At 34.6% G+C, this 20,707-nt stretch overlaps 1 protein-coding gene and 1 pseudogene across 1 annotated transcript; one reads left to right on the plus strand and one right to left on the minus strand.

Annotated features, from left to right (window-relative positions):
* Nucleotides 1-3,662: 3,662 nt before the first annotated feature.
* On the plus strand, nucleotides 3,663-4,622 carry LOC100617148 (olfactory receptor 2T6-like). The gene has a single exon (XM_016429570.2). It carries the CDS (start codon nucleotides 3,663-3,665, stop codon nucleotides 4,620-4,622), a length of 960 nt encoding a protein of 319 aa, XP_016285056.2.
* Nucleotides 4,623-7,939: 3,317 nt separating this feature from the next.
* Nucleotides 7,940-10,559, minus strand: LOC100618674 (GTP-binding protein 4-like; annotated as a pseudogene).
* Nucleotides 10,560-20,707: the final 10,148 nt, after the last annotated feature.

Raw genomic sequence — 20,707 nt, forward strand, 5'->3', positions numbered from 1 at the left:
TGTTCTAGAGCAGAAATTTTAGTGTTTCTGAACTTCTATATATCTGATTTGTTATGGACACAATAAATTGAAGAGCAGTTTGAAATGAGGAACAAATGACATTGTCAACTCAAAGGGAAAAAATAAGCTTAAAAAAAGGTGAAATTAGTTGCCTGGAAAAACTTGAAAATTGTCTCAAATTCTCTACTATTAGTAACTCTACTACTTTGTTTCTAAAGACTATTCACATTGAAAGTCACTGAAAGGCAGTTGGAGTTTTGAAAATGGAGGTCATGAGAGATTGTTGTAGGAAAGGTAGATTTGAGAATTAGAATTAAGATGATAGCATGAGAGTCAGTGAAACCATCACGTGAAGAACTATAGAGGGAAAAGAGAAGATGCCCCTGGACAGAACCAAGAAGGACATACTGGGGGAGGTCTCAACAAAGGAGAAAGAAAAGGAGCTGTCATATCGGTAAGAAGAAAACCAGGAGAGAGTAGTCTCAATACCTAGAAAGAACAGAGTATCAAGTAGAAGAGAATGATCAACAGTGTCAGAAGCTATGGAAATGTCAAGGAGAATAAATATTAAGAAAAGTCTATCAGATTTGGTAATTAGGATATCATTAGTAACATTGCAGTTTTTAGGGAATGATAATGGTGGAAGCCAGATTGTAAAGGGTTGAGAAGAGAGGGAGAAGAGAGAAAGTAACAACTGTAGATGGCCTTTAAGGAATATAGAGTAACAGTGAAGTTTTTTAGGATAGGGGAGAAATGGAAATGTTTGTAGGCAGTAGGAAATGAGTCAGTAGAGAGGGAGAGATTGAAAATAAGTTAAAAAAAGGATTGACAGAGAGAGAGGGATCATTGTGTTGGAGAAGGAGATGGAATGAAATGAGATCCCTTGAATAGATAGAGGGATTAGCTTTGGTAAGGAATGTCTCTTCTGGTGAGAAAGGAGTGAAGGAGACAGTAGCAGAAGGCATCTGCATGACAGAAGATGAGGAAGGAGGGAGAAGAGGGAGCTAATGAAAAATGGTCTCAATAACCTAAAACCTAAACAGAAGCTCTTGTGGGGGAAGGGGGAAGGAATGTTCTCAATTTTTAAGAGCATAAAAGGAGCCCAATTCCAAAAAACATTGAGAATTGCTTTTCTAGACCATTCTAGAATCAGTGAAAATAAGAGAATAATAAAGCTAGAAATCTAGATTAAAATAAGGATATAAAGGAATTTGAAAGCCAATCAAGTTTTTATTTAATCCTTGAGGTAAGGAGTCCCTGGAGTTTATTGAAAGTTGTCAGAAATTTAAGGAAAATCATTTTGGCAACTGTGTTGGATTAGTGAGGGGAAGAGATCTGAGGCAGAGAGACTAAATAGGAGGCTGTTGCAATAGTTCAAGTGAGAGATAATAAGGGCTTGAATTAAGGTTGTGATCACAAGAACAGAAAGGTAAGGATATGAGAAACAAAAATGACAATTGACAATAATGAGGTGACTAAGAGTAAAGAGTTGAAGATAATGCCAAAATTGTGAAACATGTGCTTGGAATCATGGTGATACCATTGATGTGACTAGAGAAGTTAAGAGGAGAACTGATTTTGGGTTAGTGCCTTCCTAGGTCTTTGACTATGCCTATATCTCAAAAAAAAAAAAAAGTAGCAATATATAGTTCTAACTTACAAGTAGGTAAGGGTTTCCTGGATTTTATGTCTAGAAGTTTGAAAACTTTCTTCATTTTATCTCCTTTGCCATTATCTTAATATACAATATAAGTAACTTAAAATGTATCTCTGTACGGCAACTCTAGTTGCCTAACTATAATATTGACTGGGAATATTGTGAGTGAGAAGGTTGATCCATTTCTGACTATGTGACAATACTAGAATATTGGGGGCTGTGACTATAGAACTCAAGGATTAGTACATTTAAGTGAGGATTTTATGACGTTGTTTATATGTTTGTTTAGTTTTGAGATATGTTCTGAGCAAAATAAATGTGATATACTGGCAAGAAAGTACTAGGGTGGAATGTCAGATACTTAAGTTCTAGTGCTAATTCTACAATCAGTGATGATTAGATGAGGCCTTGAGCAAGACATCTAACTTCTCTTGGTATTTTTTTTCTCAGTTATGAAACAAAGAGATTAGACTCAATGATCTCACAAGTCTACTATTATTAGGTGGACCCAGAACATATTTACTTTATAGAAGTCTGCTGCTGCCATTCTGTCCATTCCCTGCTTTCTTCCAGAAAATTAGAACTACATTATAGATATCAGAATGAGATTTCTACTTGACTATCCATACTTATGAGATTTTAAATTCAAACTTGATTTAAGATATTTGGTAGAAAGGAATCATTATTACACACACATAATGACTGACTAAATATCCACAATGCCCTAGATTGAGACTACATAAGAAATAGTATATATGAACTCTGCCTCTGAGGAGGGGTTGAATGTGAAATTATGAAAAAGAAACAAAATCTCCTCTTCTTTTAATAAATAGAAACTCATTATTCATTTAAGCTCTGCAGAGCATAACAATACTTTTTATGACATAGGACTGAAAATGCTGATCACGGCCTTCATCATCATAAAAGGAAAGGAAATCTCCATTAAATTTTCAGAAGACTTAATTCAGTAGCTATACAATATTTCAGTTTCCAATTCATTGTTTAGAAAATTGGGCATAATATCAATCTTAGAATTAATTTTCTATTTCATAAATATCCCATGAATACATAGTTTAACTCTTTTCCCATAATATCTTGTCACACATAAATACCCTCTTCCTTGTCAGATCAATTAAAAAGTGAATTATTGATTACTAAAATTAAAATTCAAATATTTAGATTAAGCAGAAATTACTAGATCATGATAACTGATGATAATAATATATAGTTACCATTATTATAATATGTAATTATAACATATAAAAATAATAATAATTTAATCTTTATTAACAATTGAGACTCATGGCCCCACTATGGTTCTATCATGGTCTCTTTCAGGCATGAGATTTATTGTCTACTATGAATAAGGCCAAGCTAGTATAATTTACAATTATGTTCTAGTTTAGGTACATGAACTTCAGCTGTTTCTAAACAGGGCTACCTGTTCTACTGATTTGTCTGAATTATCAAACTGATCCACTTAATTGACTGTATACTGTTTTAATTAGTTGTTTGAGAAACATATATGTTTCTATATATATTTATGTGTGAATATTATATAACCCAAATGAAATTAATACTGGATATTGATTTAATTTCATCAATATAAGTGAACTATTTGGGTAATAAAATGAAATACCTACTTAGCAAATGTCTACTTTTGTTTGTGCTCAATAGGAAGCTTCAGAATTTCATTAGGATGAGAAGAAAGAAGGAAATAAGATTTTACATATATATGCATATATAATCTTTTTAAATTACATATAATTGCAGACATGTATATATATGACCTATGAGATTATATATGACATATGTATATATATACACACACATGTGTATATGTGTTTGAATGCATGAAATTTACCTGATTTTTGTATTTCAAACACTATGTCATTAACTTAATTTTTTTTCAGGCTTGGGTTAGGTGGGTGAGAGTTCCTGTCCATACTTTCTCCTCCTGATGTTGATTCTTCTTTGGATGCCCCAAGGGCCTGTCATAACAGTAATGGATGGAGACAACAGAACCAACCCTATTAACTTCTTCCTCATGGGGTTCTTTAGTCACAATGTGGCTTCTGGATTCATTTATATTATCATCTTCATCATCTTCTTCATTGCCTTGATAGCTAATGGGGCCATGATTTTCTTGATCAACACAGATACTCAGCTCCAAACACCAATGTACTTTCTACTCAGTCATCTCTCTTTCATTGACATCATATATATCTCCACCATTGTCCCAAAGATGCTGGTGAGCTACTTTTCAGCTCAGGAGACTATCTCTTTTGTGGCTTGTACAGCTCAATATTTTCTCTACCAAACATTTGTGGGAGCTGAGTTTTTCCTGCTTGGTCTCATGGCCTATGACCGCTATGTAGCCATCTGTCATCCTCTACATTACTCTGTTCTCATGAGTAGACAGATCTGTCTCATAATATTAGCCAGCTCTTGGTTTGGGGGCTCTTTGGATAGTTTCCTTCTCACTCCCATTACAATGAGCTTACCATTCTGTGCCTCCAACAAGATCAATCACTTTTTCTGTGAGGCACCCACTATGCTGAGGTTAGCATGTGGTGACAAAGCTATTTATGAGATGGTGATGTACATTTGCTGTGTCATGATGTTGCTAATCCCCTTTTCTGTTGTTATCATCTCTTATACCAAGATCCTCATCACTGTGCATCAAATGAACTCACCAGAAGGGAGAAAGAAAGCCCTAGCCACTTGCTCTTCACACATAATAGTGGTGACCTTATTCTATGGGGCAGCTTTATATACCTATATGCTGCCCCAGTTATACCACACTCCAGTCAAAGATAAAATTTTCTCTGCCTTCTACACCATCCTCACACCCATGATTAACCCTCTTATTTATAGCCTGAGGAACAAGGATGTGACTAATGCCATGAAGAGAGTACTAGGAAGGTGCAAAAGGATACCCAGGGTAACTGGAGATGAATTCTAACCATACAGCTACAAATAGGGAAGCTAGAAGGAACAGTGGTTGGAGATCTGGACCTAGTCAGGAAGACTTGACTTTAAGTCTTCAAATCCAGCCTTAGACATTTACTAGCTATATGACTGGGCAAGTCACTTAACCTGTTTACTTTGGTTTCCTCATCTATAAAAATGGAGATTTCATAGCTCCTGCCTCACAGGGTTGTGAGGATCAAATGAGGTATTTGTAAAAAATGCTTAGCATATGTGTCTTACACATAGTGGGCACTTTATCAATACTGGCTCCTTTCTGATTCCCTTGTTCCCTTACATCTGAATCAAGAATCAGACAGAGGGACTCCATTAATACTTATATTAAAAATACATAAAGTTGAGTCTCACATCCGTAGAAAGGTACATAGGCAAATGTAATATTAAAACAGTATGTAAAAAACTTTAGATTTACATAGAACTATGATCCTGAATTACACACCTGAAAGGTTAAGAAAAAAGTTAATTACTTGCATTTTTCCTTCCTTCTTTCCTTTTCTTCCTCCTTCTTCCTTCTTCCTCTTTTCCTTACTTCTTCCTTCCTTCTTTCCCTCCTTTCCTCTCCCTCCCTTCTTCTCTTCTTCCTTCTTTTCCTCCCTTCTTTTCTTTCTTCCTCCTTTCTTCCCTCCCTCTTTTTCTTCCCTCTTCCCTTCCCTTTTCCTTTTCTTCCTTCTTCTCTCTGTCCTTCCTCTCTCTTTTCTTTTCTTCCTCCCTTCCTTCATAGAATAAATTTGGTTATTTCATTCAAATTAAAATATGCAATAAATGTCTATATCTGCTATCCTGTAGCCTAGATAGCTGACTAATTAGGAATGTATCATTAATCAGACCTGACTCTAAAGAATTCAATCTTTAAAGAAATTCCTAGTTTTGTGTAAGAATATACATAGTATTTTTGGTGTCTGACTTAGTTTAAAAAAAGTAAATCAGTCCAGAGTATGTATCATGTTTCTGTTAATGTAAATATGTGGGGGAAGGAGATTAATAAAATTTACCTGATGAGAAAGACATTATTCAGTAGAAAGAACATAAAATTTGGCTTCAACAGAGACCTAGTTTCAAGCCACAACTCTTCTATTCTCTTGCTGCCCAAACTATGAAAAAAATTTTCAGTCCTTTTAACTTCATTGGTCTCTTTTGTAAAATAAGAATAACCCCAAAGTGTAAGAATTACTAATGTTCTAAGGAATTATTTTGATATGACTTCATTTTATGTTAGTGATGGTCACATGTGCCTTCTTTTGCTAACACTAAGCTGACTCATAACGTCTGGCCTTGATCATATAAAATCAGATTGAGCTCACTTCTCACTTTTAGTTAATTCTTTGTCAAGTGTGTTGGATTTTGTGCCATAAATATGTATTTAATAGTTCTCTTCTGCTGTTCTTTTTTTCCTATGGTTTTAAAGAATGTTACTTTAAAGAAATGTGCAAGATTAGATTTAAAGGACTATTATAATATTGAATCAGTTGTTGGTGTGGGGAACATATACATTTCAAGGATTATTCAGATCTACAATGGTCAGGATCAGTAATACTGAAGCACAAAGAAAAATGAGGTAAAAAAAGGACAAAAATGAGAAATGACTAATTGTTGCAAAATTAATCCTCAGAAAATAAGCAAAGACCTTCAGAGGAATCTGGACACTGTTTTGATTCCTCAACAGTGTGATACAATGTTCTTGAATTTGGAAGAACAGGAAGAAGATCAGTAAAGCAAGCAGTAAATAGCTGCTAAGCATTATAATGAAGAAAAAAATTCTTTCCATGAGCAAAGTTTGGAGTTAGCACAATTGGAAAAAGGTAACTGTTATTAATGAAATTCACTTTATCATTCAAAGGTATGCCAAGACAATTGTTAGAAGTCCTTGAGGGCTTGTAAGTTTGGACAATCTCTGCAAACTAAAGAACATCTGCTCTCAAAAACGGGGAATTTTTCATTTCAAAAGACCTGGAAGTCATGTCCTCATTAAGCAAATGATGTGACAAATATATTGATATACTGAAAACAGAATTGATCCAGAGTTATTGAAATTCATGGCTATGGAATAGCCTTTCATCCATGCCACAGGTCTTGAAAGGTTAAGATATTTATCAAGATACTTTCATAGTCTGTGAGTGACATTATATGAGCTCAATTGAAAACTTAAGGACTATTAAAACTAAAGTTGGAAAAATGGACTTTATTCAAAGGTATGTTGATATCCAACATGATATATGTCATAATGATGAAAATTAATGTGTTAAAATCTTGTTAACTCCATGCCACATCATAACAAAACTAGTAATTATAGCAAAAGGAAGAAATGTATATTAAAATTTTTTAAAGAAGTTAAAGATATATTTTATTTCAATATTTTAAATTATTTTACTTTGTTTTCAGTAATTCATACATCATTATAATATTTGAAATATATGCCCTTATGGGGTTATGCTGAGGAAAATTATTTGTAAAACTTTGAATTGCCATAGTGAGTGAAAGTGAACTGAAAAGTGGTATACAAATTTAGATGACAGAACCATAATTGGGGCAGGGAAATAGGTCTGGGAAATCCTGACTTCCTAAAGTATCTGACTTGCTGTGCCTATTCCCTGAGGTTCTTGAAAGTTCTTCGTGTTGCATGACAACATGCTTAAGTCATGCCCCTTTGCATAGGATCTGACTTTTTTTAGATTAAAAAATATCTCCAACTTTATATAAGAGCAATCAAAATTGTTTGGTTGAAAAATATGTTATTCATTCAACTCTCTTTTCATGGAATAACTGCATTTGATTATTTATAACAAAATATTAAAAAAAACAAATTTTCAAAAGCAAAAAAAAACATGTTTCATTAATGATCATACTTATTAGGTTAACTATAGAGAAAGATAATTGTACAAATGATGTATAAAATCTCTGAAACCACATTTTAAGAAAATCCTTTCCTAAGTACTTTCCTTATAGATTATATGCCTTTCCATATAACTAAAATTATTGGGGTCTACAGGACTCAGGGAATATTCTTGAGTCCACCAGAAAGGGATATTTTACCTTGAAAGAGAAACATTAACATTCAACTTCCAGAACAAGTAATTAGGAATTTTTTTCTATTGAAAATCACCAGAATCAATAGAAGCAGTACTCCTAAGAAATAGTAAGAGATTCATTATATTTATGCTATTGTCTATTCAGTCTATCTGCATAGCTACTTGAATTGCTCCTCAGTTTCCAAATCAAGTCACTAGCTGTATAGTGTCACACTTAGTAAGAAAACAGATGACAGTACATGAGTTTAAATTCAATAGGGTATTTTTATCTTCTGTCTTTTGTATTAGATTTCTTTTGGTGAAAATGCTTCAGTTTTATATCAAGCACATGATTATCAGCTTCCCCCTTTATCCCCAAATGATTTATCTTCTTTTGAATTCCTTTCATAATGATTTTAGCTTTCTTCACCATTTTGTCATCTCCCAGATCAGAAATATTCAGGGTGTGCATGAGCAACTGAGACTTGGCTTTTAGAAGTAGAAAGAAGAGACTCTTCACGTTTATATTTCCTAGTAATATTTCAAGATCATCTTGCCTGATTGGCATACTGGTTATTATCTTTATCATTCATGTCAACACCAAGTCTGTGCATCTTATTTTTCAGTTTTCCACTGAATCTTTTTAGCAGTACAAAACATTGAGTTCTGATTTTTTTTGTACTGCAGAATTTCTAATTTCTTTTTCTCATGAATTTGTTTTGCCAACCAGTGGCTTCCTATCATTTCCTCATCTTTAGTTTATGATTCACTGTCATTTTCTCTAGCAGCTTGTCTTATTAGTTCATCCTCCTTCTCTAACTCTTTCAATTTTTCCTCAATGTGTGGGTCAATATAATCAGTCATATAATAACCTTCCCTGATTTTTTATATTTTAGCATGCTTTTCAGATGAATTCACTAGATTAAATATTTCTGAAGATCCAAAATGTAATCATCTCTCATTTCCAGCTCAAGATCTCAGACCCTTTTATTTTTGAGTACATTAATTTCCATTCTCCTTTTGTATATTATACACTCAGGGCTGAATAGCGGCTTCTCCTTATCATCTCTTTTGCTTTGCTCTATACAACTAAATGCAATCTATTGAGCACTTCATTAACTTTGCTTCCTTTCATTTTGGTATAAACTTGGTGAGTCAAAAGTGTGTCATAAAAATAACTGTGAATCACTTACCTCTTCTCAGCAATACAGTGACCTAAGACCATCCTCAAGGACTCATGATGAAAAATGCCTTCCTCCTACAGAGAAAGAACTGATAGCATCTGAAAGCAGACCAAAACATGCCATATTTCACTTTATTTCTTACTTGATTTTTTGTTCAAATTCTCTTCCACAAAATGATCAATATGGAAAAATATTTTACATTATTATACATGTAAAATCCATATCAGGGCACAGCCAGATGTCTCAGTGGGTTGAGAGTCAGGCTAGAGATCCTGGATTCAAATTTAGCCTCTGATGTGTGACCCTGTGCAAGTCACATACCCCTTTTTCCCTGTACACAGTATTGATTCCAAGATGGAAGGTAAGTGCTTTTTTAAAAAAAAAACAAACTGTTTTGTATTATTTACTATTTCTGGGAGAAAACAAGGAAGAGAGGGAGAGAATTTGGTTGAAAATTTTTAAAAAATTAAAAATTTGTTTTTACATGTAACTGAGGAAAACTGAAATATTAAAAAATTTAAATAGTCTATCACAAGTCTCTGTTTTAACCATTTTATTTAAGAGCAACCAAAAGACTGCTTAGTTCAAAAATATGTTATCCATTCAACTCTTTCTTCCCTGGAATAACTACATTTGATTATTTATGACAAAAATATTTTATACAAACCAAATTTTCATATGCAAAACATTTTGCATTAATGGTCATACTTAATAAATTAACTATATAGAAGGACAATAACATAAATGATATGTAACATTTTCTTCAGCTAAGGTGCTTGTCTCTATAATAGAAAGTCCTTTAGCCTCCATACCTACAAATATTTTCTGGTCTCCTTTTGGAAGTTCAGTTATTCATATTGCATTTGATTGCTACAACTATAAGAGACTTATTAGCAAAAAGCAGCTTAATAATTAAAGACCATGCCCACATGGTTCAGGCATATCTATGACATATAGCAGAGCAGCATGAAGGTGAGCCTTCATTACAGCCTCTATTTTAATAGAGCTCTTATGTTCCAGAGGGTGATCGAGAATCCCTGGAGTATCACATATCTGCCAATGAAAATATCTATAATGCATGTGCTGTACAAACAATAATTTGGTTACAAAGGCATAAAGCTACATGTCCATGTATGCTTTTCTCACCTTATTGATGAAACTGGATTTTCCAGCAATTGGATACCCACACAGAAGCAGTATCCAGATATTTGGATCAGTAGTTGGTAAATGGGATAAATGCTGACTCACTTTTTCCAGATACTCAGACTCCATTTCTGTCTTTGATAATCATATACATATAGCCTAGAGCTACACATTGGAGCTGTTTTTTTTTTATAAGGTGTACTTAATGTTTGGCTATATTCTTCACTAGATTTTTGGCAATATCAAATTGGCCTAAGGTCAATTTGCAATGATCCTTGTCATAAATAAAAATTCATCACATCAACATAAAATAGGGGCATATTGCTCAATCTGGAGAATTTTACTAAAACCTGGGTAAGTCTATCAGGATAATTCTGTTCAGTATATTTTAGTTTCTTCATGCAAAATTATCTAATATGGTGAATTTAGTAATATTAAGGAAGTAAATATAAGGAAGTAATATAAAGGAAGACTTTAACTGATGTCTATCAAGTCTGACAAAATGAGCAAAATAGATGAGATGGCCTCACAGGTCTCTGTTGGGATCACCATGATCTTCTTGAAGTTGTGCAGTGTCATGTTTGCAGCCAGCTTGCCACCTGAAGAGCCTGAAGTGCAGCTTTTACCACTGCCATGTCTCTCCACCTCCCCACTCTTTTGCTTCCTCTCTGGGTTACTGGTCACATATGGGGGCTAAGACAGTACTCTGGGATATGTCACCCTATCTTCTATTGTGACTGAACCTAGTCATGTAGAATGAAGCACACTATCATCTGTGCCTCTGTGATACCACTCCTGCCCAATAAATTGACTTTTCCCTGGTACCAAGATGCTTAGTTAGAGTTCTAATAGATGGTTAGACATGTTTCTCATCCCTCAATTTGGGATAGAAAGCTGGGCAAATATAAACCTTCATAGAGAAGTCCTCTAAAGATTTGATGGATATATGGGTTATGGGAGAATTCAGGCCACTTCTTGGCACTAGAAAGCATGTTGTCAAAAAGAGAAAAATAAGATTAATTTGTAGAAATTCAAAGAAAAACCTCTCTGTACTACTAGGAATTCTGGAATAATTTACTTATAAAGAAACTTATAAAGTTTACTATGACTGATTGGCTACCAAAATTGGACTTGGGGTGGTAGTAGTGGCAAAGACTTCTAAATTTATTAGCTGCAGGGGAAAGAACAATGGTCAGAGGCCTGTCACCTACCTAGGTGATGATGTTGACAAGTTATTCAACATCTCTCAACCTAGATTTCCTTTCTGAAAAATAAGGATAAAAATAGTTGTTTTAATATCAAAATGCCAGGGAGTACACAAATGACAATGATAACTTTGAACGTGAATGGGATGAACTCACCCATAAAACGTAGATGAATAGCAGAATGGATTAGGATCCAAAACCCTACCATATGTTGTCTTCAAGAAACACACATGAGGCGGGTTGATACCCACAAGGTCAGAATTAAAGGATGGAGTAAGACCTTCTGGGCCTCAACTGACAGAAAGAAGGCAGGAGTGGTAATCATGATATCTGATAAAGCCAAAGCAAAAATAGACCTGATCAAAAGGGATAGGGAAGGTAACTATATTTTGTTAAAAGGGACTTTAGACAATGAGGAAATATCATTAATCAACATGTATGCACCAAATAATATAGCACCCAAATTTCTAATGGAGAAACTAGGAGAACTGAAGGAAGAAATAGACAGTAAAACCATATTAGTGGGAGACTTAAACCAACCATTATCAAATTTAGATAAATCAAACCAAAAAAATGAATAAGAAAGAGGTGAAAGAAGTGAATGAAGTCTTAGAAAAGTTAGAATTAATAGACATATGGAGAAAAATAAATAGGGATAAAAAGGAATACACCTTCTTCTAAGCACCACATGGCACATTCACAAAAATTGACCATACATTAGGTCACAGAAACATAGCACACAAATGCAGAAAAGCAGAAATAATGAATGCAGCCTTCTCAGATCACAAGGCAATAAAAATAATGATTAGTAATGGTACATGGAAAACCAAATCTAAAACCAATTGGAAATTAAATAATATGATACTCCAAAATCGTTTAGTTAAAGAAGAAATCATAGAAACAATTAATAATTTCATTGAGGAAAATGACAATGGCAAGACATACTTTCAAACCTTTTGGGATGTAGCCAAAGTGGTAATCAGAGGTAAATTCATATCCCTGAATGCTTATGTTAACAAACTAGGGAGAGCAGAGATCAATCAATTGGAAATGCAAATGAAAAAACTCGAAAGCGATCAAATTAAAACCCCCCAGCTGAAAACCAAACTAGAAATCCTAAAAATTAAGGGAGAAATTAATAAAATCGAAAGTGATAGAACTATTGATTTAATAAATAAGACAAGAAGCTGGTACTTTGAAAAAACAAACAAAATAGCCAAGTACTGGTCAATCTAATTAAAAAAAGGAAGGAAGAAAAGCAAATTAACAGCATTAAAGATGAAAAGGGGGACAGTACCTCTGATGAAGAGGAAATTAAGGCAATCATTAGAAATTACTTTGCCCAATTATATGGCAATTAATACACCAATTTAGGGGATATGGATGAATATATACAAAAATACAAACTGCCTAGACTAACAGAAGAGGAAATAGAATTCTTAAATAATCCCATATCAGAATATGAAATCCAAGAAGCCATCAAAGAACTTCCTAAGAAAAAATCCCCAGGGCCTGAAGGATTCACCAGTGAATTCTATCAAACATTCAGAGAACAGTTAATCCCAATACTATACAAACTATTTGACATAATAAGCAAAGAGGGAGTTCTACCAAACTCCTTTTACGACACAAATAAGGTACTGATTCCAAAACCAGGCAGGTCAAAAACAGAGAAAGAAAACTATAGACCAATCTCCCTAATGGATATAGATGCAAAAATCTTAAATAGGATACTAGCAAAAAGACTCCAGCAAGTGATCAGAAGGATCATTCACCATGATCAAGTAGGTATTATACCAGGGATGCAGGGCTGGTTCAACATTAGGAAAACCATCCACATAATTGACCACATCAACAAACAAACCAATAAGAATCACATGATTATCTCAATAGATGCAGAAAAAGCATTTGATAAAATACAACACCCATTCCTATTAAAAACACTAGAAAGCATAGGAATAGAAGGGTCATTCCTAAAAATAATAAACAGTATATATCTAAAACCATCAGCTAATATCATCTGCAATGGGGATAAACTAGATGCATTCCCAATAAGATCAGGAGTGAAACAAGGATGCCCATTATCACCTCTACGATTTGACATTGTACTAGAAACACTAGCAGTAGCAATTAGAGAAGAAAAAGAAATTGAAGGCATCAAAATAGGCAAGGAGGAGACCAAGTTATCACTCTTTGCAGATGACATGATGGTCTACTTAAAGAATTCTAGAGAGTAAACCAAAAAGCTTATTGAAATAATCAACAACTTTAGTAAAGTTGCAGGATACAAAATAAACCCACATAAATCATCAGCTTTTCTATATATCTCCAACACAGCTCAGCAGCAAGAACTAGAAAGAGAAATCCCATTCAAAATCACCTTAGACAAAATAAAATACCTAGGAATCTATCTCCCAAGACAAACACAGGAACTATATGAACACAACTATAAAACACTCTCCACACAACTAAAACTAGACTTGAGCAATTGGAAAAACATTAACTGCTCATGGATAGGACAAGCCAATATAATAAAATTGACCATCCTACCCAAACTTATTTATCTATTTAATGCCATACCCATTGAACTACCAAAATACTTCTTCACTGATTTAGAAAAAACCATAACAAAGTTCATTTGGAAGAACAAAAGATCAAGGATATCCAGGGAAATAATGAAAAAAAAAAACACATATGATGGGGGCCTTGCAGTCCCTGACCGTCATCAAAACAATTTGGTACTGGCTAAGAAACAGAAAGGAAGATCAGTGGAATAGACTGGGGGAAAGCGACCTCAGCAAGACAGTATAAGATAAACCCAAAGATCCCAGCTTTTGGGACAAAAATCCACTATTCAATAAAAACTGTTGGGAAAATTGGAAGACAGTGTGGGAGAGACTAGGAATAGATCAACACTTCACACCCTACACCAAGATAAATTCAAAATGGGTGAGTGACTTAAACATAAAGAAGGAAACCATAAGTAAATTGGGTAAACACAGAATAGTATACATGTCAGACCTTTGGGAGGGGAAAGACTTTAAAACCAAGCAAGACATAGAAAGAATCACAAAATGTAAATTAAATAATTTTGACTACATCAAATTAAAAAGCTTTTGCACAAACAAAACCAATGTAACTAAAATCAGAAGGGAAACAACAAACTGGGGAAAAATCTTCATAGAAACCTCTGACAAAGGTTTAATTACTCAAATTTATAAAGAGCTAAATCAACTGTACAAAAAATCAAGCCATTCTCCAATTGATAAATGGGCAAGGGACATGGATAGGCAGTTCTCAGATAAAGAAATCAAAACTATTAATAAGCACATGAAGAAGTGTTCCAAATCTCTTATAATCAGAGAGATACAAATAAAAACAACTCTGAGGTATCACCTCACACCTAGCAGATTGGCTAACATAACAGCAAAGGAAAGTAATGAATGCTGGAGGTGATATGGCAAAGTAGGGATATTAATTCATTGCTGGTGGAGTTGTGAACTGATCCAACCATTCTGGAGGGCAATTTGGAACTATGCCCAAAGGGTGACAAAAGAATATCTACCCTTTGATCCAGCCATAGCACTGCTGGGTCTGTACCCCAAAGAGATAATGGACAAAAAGACTTGTACAAAAATATTCATAGCTGCGCTCTTTGTGGTGGCCAAAAACTGGAAAACGAGGGGATGCCCATCAATTGGGGAATGGCTGAGCAAATTGTGGTATATGTTGGTGATGGAATACTATTGTGCTAAAAGGAATAATAAAAGTGGAGGAGTTCCATGGAGACTGGAACAACCTCCAGGAAGTGATGCAGAGTGAAAGGAGCAGAACCAGGATAACATTGTACAAAGAGACTAATACACTGTGGTATAATCGAACGTAATGGACTTCTCCATTAGTGGCGGTGTAATGTCCCTGAACAATTTGCAGGGATTTAGGAGAAAAAAAAAACACTATTCATAAGCAAAGGATAAACTATGGGAGTAGAAACACCGAGGAAAAGCAACTGCCTAAATACAGCGGTTGAGGGGACATGACAGAGGAGAGACTCTAAATGAACACTCTAATGCAAATATTATCAACATAGCAATGGGTTCAAATCAAGAAAACATGTAATGCCCAGTGGATTTACGCGTCGGCTATGGGGGTTGGGGGGGAGGAAAAGAAAATGATCTATGTCTTTAATGAATAATGCTTGGAAATGATCAAATAAAATAAATAAATAAAAGAAAAAAATAGTTGTTTTCATAATCTCAAATCAAAAGGTTCTTATAAACTATACGCCAATGTGTAATTGTAAACCATTATTATTGTGATTAATAAAAATAAAAAATCATATACTTTCATTTTTCTTGTACCTTTAAGGTGGGGAAAGGAATCAAACAGAATTTATTTGTCATAAAGTAGTAATGGAATGCCTTCTCTGGATGTTAGTGAGTTTCAGAGAGAGTTCGTACTTGATTCTAATTATAACAACAACAAAAAAAATCAGGCCCAGAATAGTTAAGTGACTTCCTAGCTACTATGTGGATGATGGGACTGGATGAATGTGTATTGTGGAGGATAGGGGAAAAGGTATGACAATTATGGAAACATGGCAATTGAAAGAGTAAAAAGGAGTACAAAGTGATTTGGTGATGATAACAACAATAACACATTTTTAGTGCTGTTTTAGTTTAAAGCATCCATAGTGCTTCAAAATTTATATTTGCTAAAAATAAAAGAAAAACTTTTAGGATAAGCATATCTTAGTGTAGATATCATAGAATCCCTTCAAGATACATCTTGGGTACCATTCAGGACCTTAGGGCTTCCTCAAATTCATTTTTTACATTCTTTCTCTTCTTGAATTTTCTTTTATTTGTATAGAGTAGTTTCCCCTTACAGAATGTAAGCTCTTTGAAGGCAGGAGCTATTTGCTTTCTGTTTTTGTAACTGCAATACCTAATGTAGTTCTTTGTACACAGCAGGATCTTAATCAATGTTAGTAGTGTTGAATAAAATTAAATTGGGTAAAATGTTCCATTGATGGTAAATAGCTGAGTCAGAGTTCAATTAGAATTGGTTTAATTTGAAATACAGTGTTTTTTCATTATGCCACCTTGAGGTTCCATTTTTATGCACTTACTTTGATGCTCCTTCAAGTCCTTATCCTCGGATTTTTGTTCTTATGGCTATTCCTATCAAAAATGCAGATTTACATCCCTCTGGAAAGATATTCTTTAAAAGTTGCTATGGTGGAGTTGCTGTTCTGCCATTCAAGAAGGTCAAGTGGAAGCTGGATAGCAGTAGGACTAGAGTTAGGCTAATGGTCTGCTGGACCTCCTAGAGCAGACTGGTAACCAGAGGGAGGGAGTTGAAGAGGGACATGTGTTCCTTCACTGTCTCCACTAGAACTTAAAGTTGCATGGATTCTTCAGAGTCTTTTAGAAGAAAAGGATTTAAAAGAAAAATTTCATTTCATTTCAAGATGAGTCAAGGCCCATCTTTCCATTATGGCCATAGCCCACCCTCTCATCACTGTGCCTAGGACCAGGGCCTAGGACCTCTGCCCTTCACTCCCTTAGCTGCCCTTTGCAATTCTCAGACATCTCTCCATTCTCTCAATATTACTAACATGGATGCTTTAATGGAAGTAGTGTGTGTACTGTTGTTTCCTTTTCTCTCTTTGGCTTGGGCCATGCGATACAAGGGTCAAGGCCTAAACTTTTAGCAATAAATATGTTTCACACATAGTAATGTGAACCCTCTGTGTGTGAAAAGATGCTAGACCAACCAGAAACTAGATCAACCAGAAACCCAAAGTTGTAAATTGACTGCTTATGATGATTTTCATAAGAATTTTTGCTATTTTTCATAAATGAACCAATAAAATAATGTATTTTTTGCCTATTCAACAGCAGTATCCTTCTTGGTTGAAGGATTATTCAATCTGGGCATACTAGAGTAGTCCCCAGCAACACAAGGGATAGGAAGCCCCAACTTTGAGCCAAAGGGATTATCTCTTTACAGTCTCACTGGAAAATCAGCTTTCATGGATTTTGCAAAGATTCTTATAAGACTCCAGGGACATGACTGTTGCCAACCTGTATGGTGTGACTTCTATTTTAAAATCAATAGATAGAGACCAAGACCTGGATATGGAAAGTCCTGTGTTCATTCTGGCCTCAGATATCTCCTAGCTGTGTGACTTTGGGCAAGTTGCTTAACTCAAATTGTCTAGCCCTTACTGCTATTCTGCCTCATAGCCAATATTTAGGATTAATTCTGAGACAGAACGTAAGGGCTAAAAAAAAAAAACGTCAAGAGACTCAATTTTATTTGACATTCTTTCACTAATTGGAACCAGAACTGGTTTGTGGCTTCTAGGATATGAGGAAAGGGGCAAGTTTTCCTTGTCTCTTTAGCCCTATGGAATACAGGATAGAGATTATGACCTGGTACCACTTTTCTGTTCTTACTATAGACTTGTCGTACCACTGGTGTTTACTTCAAATGGGAAACTGTTTAATAGTTTCTCCCTACCTCTTCTCCATATTTTCCCACTGCTTTCTCCTTCCCCAGACAGGCACTGTCAGGGTATGGATAGAGGGAGATTTGATTCCTAGATCATAATAGCCCAAGCACCAGGATTCAGAGGTTATGGCTCTAGATCTTTAGTAACAAGTGTATTTTAAATGTTTCATTTGATGGAAATTGGCCACTTTGGCTGATGATTATGGCAAGCTCTGAACCTTGATATCTTCCCCACTTTTCCCAAGGGCTTCAAGAGGTTGGTCAGTAGACAGATGGAGAGAGCTACAACTGTTGGCATGAACTCATTCACCATACTGGGCCTATATACACCTCTGTAAATAATTTTTTTGCCTTTCCAGAGAAGAAACTGCAACTTTGTAAACTTCTACTATACCCTTGGCAAAGAGGTCCCATTTGGTACTGGGGTTCAGATGTTGTATAGCTGTAGGTAGAAGCTTTACCATGATTTGGGTTGGAATTTTGATGGAAAACGTTTTCCCTCCTAATCTAGTGATGGCAATTTTACTTTTTCTTTATTTTATTTTATTTTATTTTATTTTTATGGCAATTTTCTTAAAACAATGAGGGGGTTACAGCATATTTTTAATATGATAAGCAGGTGAGTGACAATGTCTTAATGCTTTCTCAGTACAAGAAAGAGGTGGGAAAAGTCAGAAATTGGTTTGAAAAAACTAGGGGAGCCCACTGACTGAGAATAGACTATGTGGTTGCCTGGGAGGTGGGCAGGGAAGCTTTCTGGATATGGAACATTTTGTCTATAATCTATTGTGCTTTTCATGAACATTCTCTCCAACTACTAACCCAGATACATTTTCATTAGTTCATGATATGTTCCTCCTGAGCTCCTAATAAAATAGTAGGAATTTTAATCCCATACCATATGTAAACAAATTAGTTCTTTAATGAATATTCTCCACAATTCTTGCCTAAAGATATTTCCATCAATTATTGTTTCTTATCATTTGTACATTTCAAGAATCATGCCTACATGGAAGCCAAAGAGCCAATAGACTCCTTATAATGTATTTCATGAGGATTTCATGAAAATAGACCAATAAAATAAAGTCTTCCTCTATTATAAAGACAAAAAAAGGTTGCTATAGTTTAAAAAAAAATCACCCTGTATCCAGCCTCGTGATGACTTTCTTAGAGATAGCATAATGTAATAGGTAAAGTGATAATTACGGTAGAACTGGGTTAAAATCTTATTTTAGCTACTTTCCATACTACAGATGCTATAACAATATGAGCAAGATGTTTAACCTTTCAGAATCTCAGTTTCTTGAAAAAGATAAGAACTGAACCTGTATTTTTATTGGTATAGAGATCTTCCATATGAAGAAACTCTTTGCCCTGGGCAATAGACAAACAACCTTCATACTTGAAGTATTTCCAGTTTGATAATATTTGGCAGAGTTTAGGCTCCACTAGTATAACCTTAAAAACTCAAGAATGCCTACTTATTATGTAAATATTACTTAAGTGAAAAAATAATAATCATAACAAAAATAATGATACTTATGATACATTTTGTGATGCTTGATGTCAGTCAATAAGCTTTTATTAATTATCTACTACATGTCAGACACTGTGCTAGGAATACTTTAGGGATACAAAGAAAGGCAAAAGCTTGTCCCTGTTCTCAGGAAGCTTTTGCTCTAATGGGAGAGACAGTACGAAAACAACTATTTATATACAAGCACATATATTGAAAGTGGGAGAAAAATCACAGAGGTTAGCCATTAACAAAGGGGTTTAGGAAAATCCTTTTAGAGAAGGTGTTTGAACTAAATCTTGAAGGAAGATAGGAAATTAGTAGGCTGGAGGTAAAGAGGGAGAGGATTCTAGTATGAAAGACAACAAGTAAAAAAGCATAAAAATTGGAACTGGAATGTTTTGTTTGAGGACCAGCAAAAAAGCCCACAAAAAACAGTGTCATTGGATTAGGAGGATAAAGTATGAGAAACCTGGAAGGGTAGAAAAGGGCAAAGTTGCTTGAGACTAGCTTTAAAAGTCAAGTGAAGTTTGAATTTTTATATTTATATTTAAAGTTTTATATTTAATCATAGAGGAAGAGGGAACCATTAAGGCTTATTGAGGAGGGAAGTGACAGAGTCTGACTTGCACTTAGACTGCTGGCAGCTGAGCTGAGGATAGAGAAGTGGGAGAAGGTTTGAGGCAGAGAGATAAACCAGAAAGCTGTTGTAGTATTCAAGGCAGATGGTTTATCACCTTGGGTTGGTAAATTTTGTGCCAGCCACCATGATCATACAATTAAACCAAATTAATAGATCTTGGCATAAAGCTTGTTTAAGCTATATTTAGTTAATACTTAACTAAATTGTTATACGCTCTAGTTAATACTAAAATAAGCAATTAAAATGACTTTAATAATGCTGACTACATGACTGCTAAGAAAATTGGGATTAGATATTCCACTTTACTTAGCCATAAACTTAAATTGATAAATAACAAAACTATTTGCCAGAGAACTACTATTGCTTAAAACTCAAAGGTCTTGGTGGTGCTTTAAACCTATGTAAAGGAGCCTGTTCTATAATCGATAAACCCTGATAAATCCAACTCTCTCTTGCCAGTACAACTTATATACGGCCATCATCAGGCCATCTTAAAAAAAAAGCCAAATAATGAGCAAAATTATTTTTCCATAAAAATCATTAAGTCAAGGTATAGCACATGAGAGGGAAAGAAATGGGCTACATTCTTTACTCTAAAGAACAATGAATCACCTTATAAAATTAAAGTTCTTTAAGAAGGATTTAGTAGTGAATTAAGAACAGAGAACTTAATTGAAATAGGCAATAGGGCACATACACAACACTAGCCACCCTCCTCAATATAATTTACTAAAATTATGAATACTACTATCAAATAAAAGAGGAGAAAAGTTGTAACACAGTAAGTGTACTGGAAAGTACACTTGGAATATCAAAATGTAGTTTGACTTAAAGCATTTAGCTT

Source organism: Monodelphis domestica, chromosome 2 (genome assembly GCF_027887165.1).
Source record: "Monodelphis domestica isolate mMonDom1 chromosome 2, mMonDom1.pri, whole genome shotgun sequence".
NCBI classification, from domain to species: domain Eukaryota; kingdom Metazoa; phylum Chordata; class Mammalia; order Didelphimorphia; family Didelphidae; genus Monodelphis; species Monodelphis domestica.

Bases quoted from the DNA above. Each gene is read 5' to 3' on its own strand.
- LOC100617148 (XM_016429570.2), top strand. From the start codon at position 3,663: ATGGATGGAGACAACAGAACCAACCCTATTAACTTCTTCCTCATGGGG.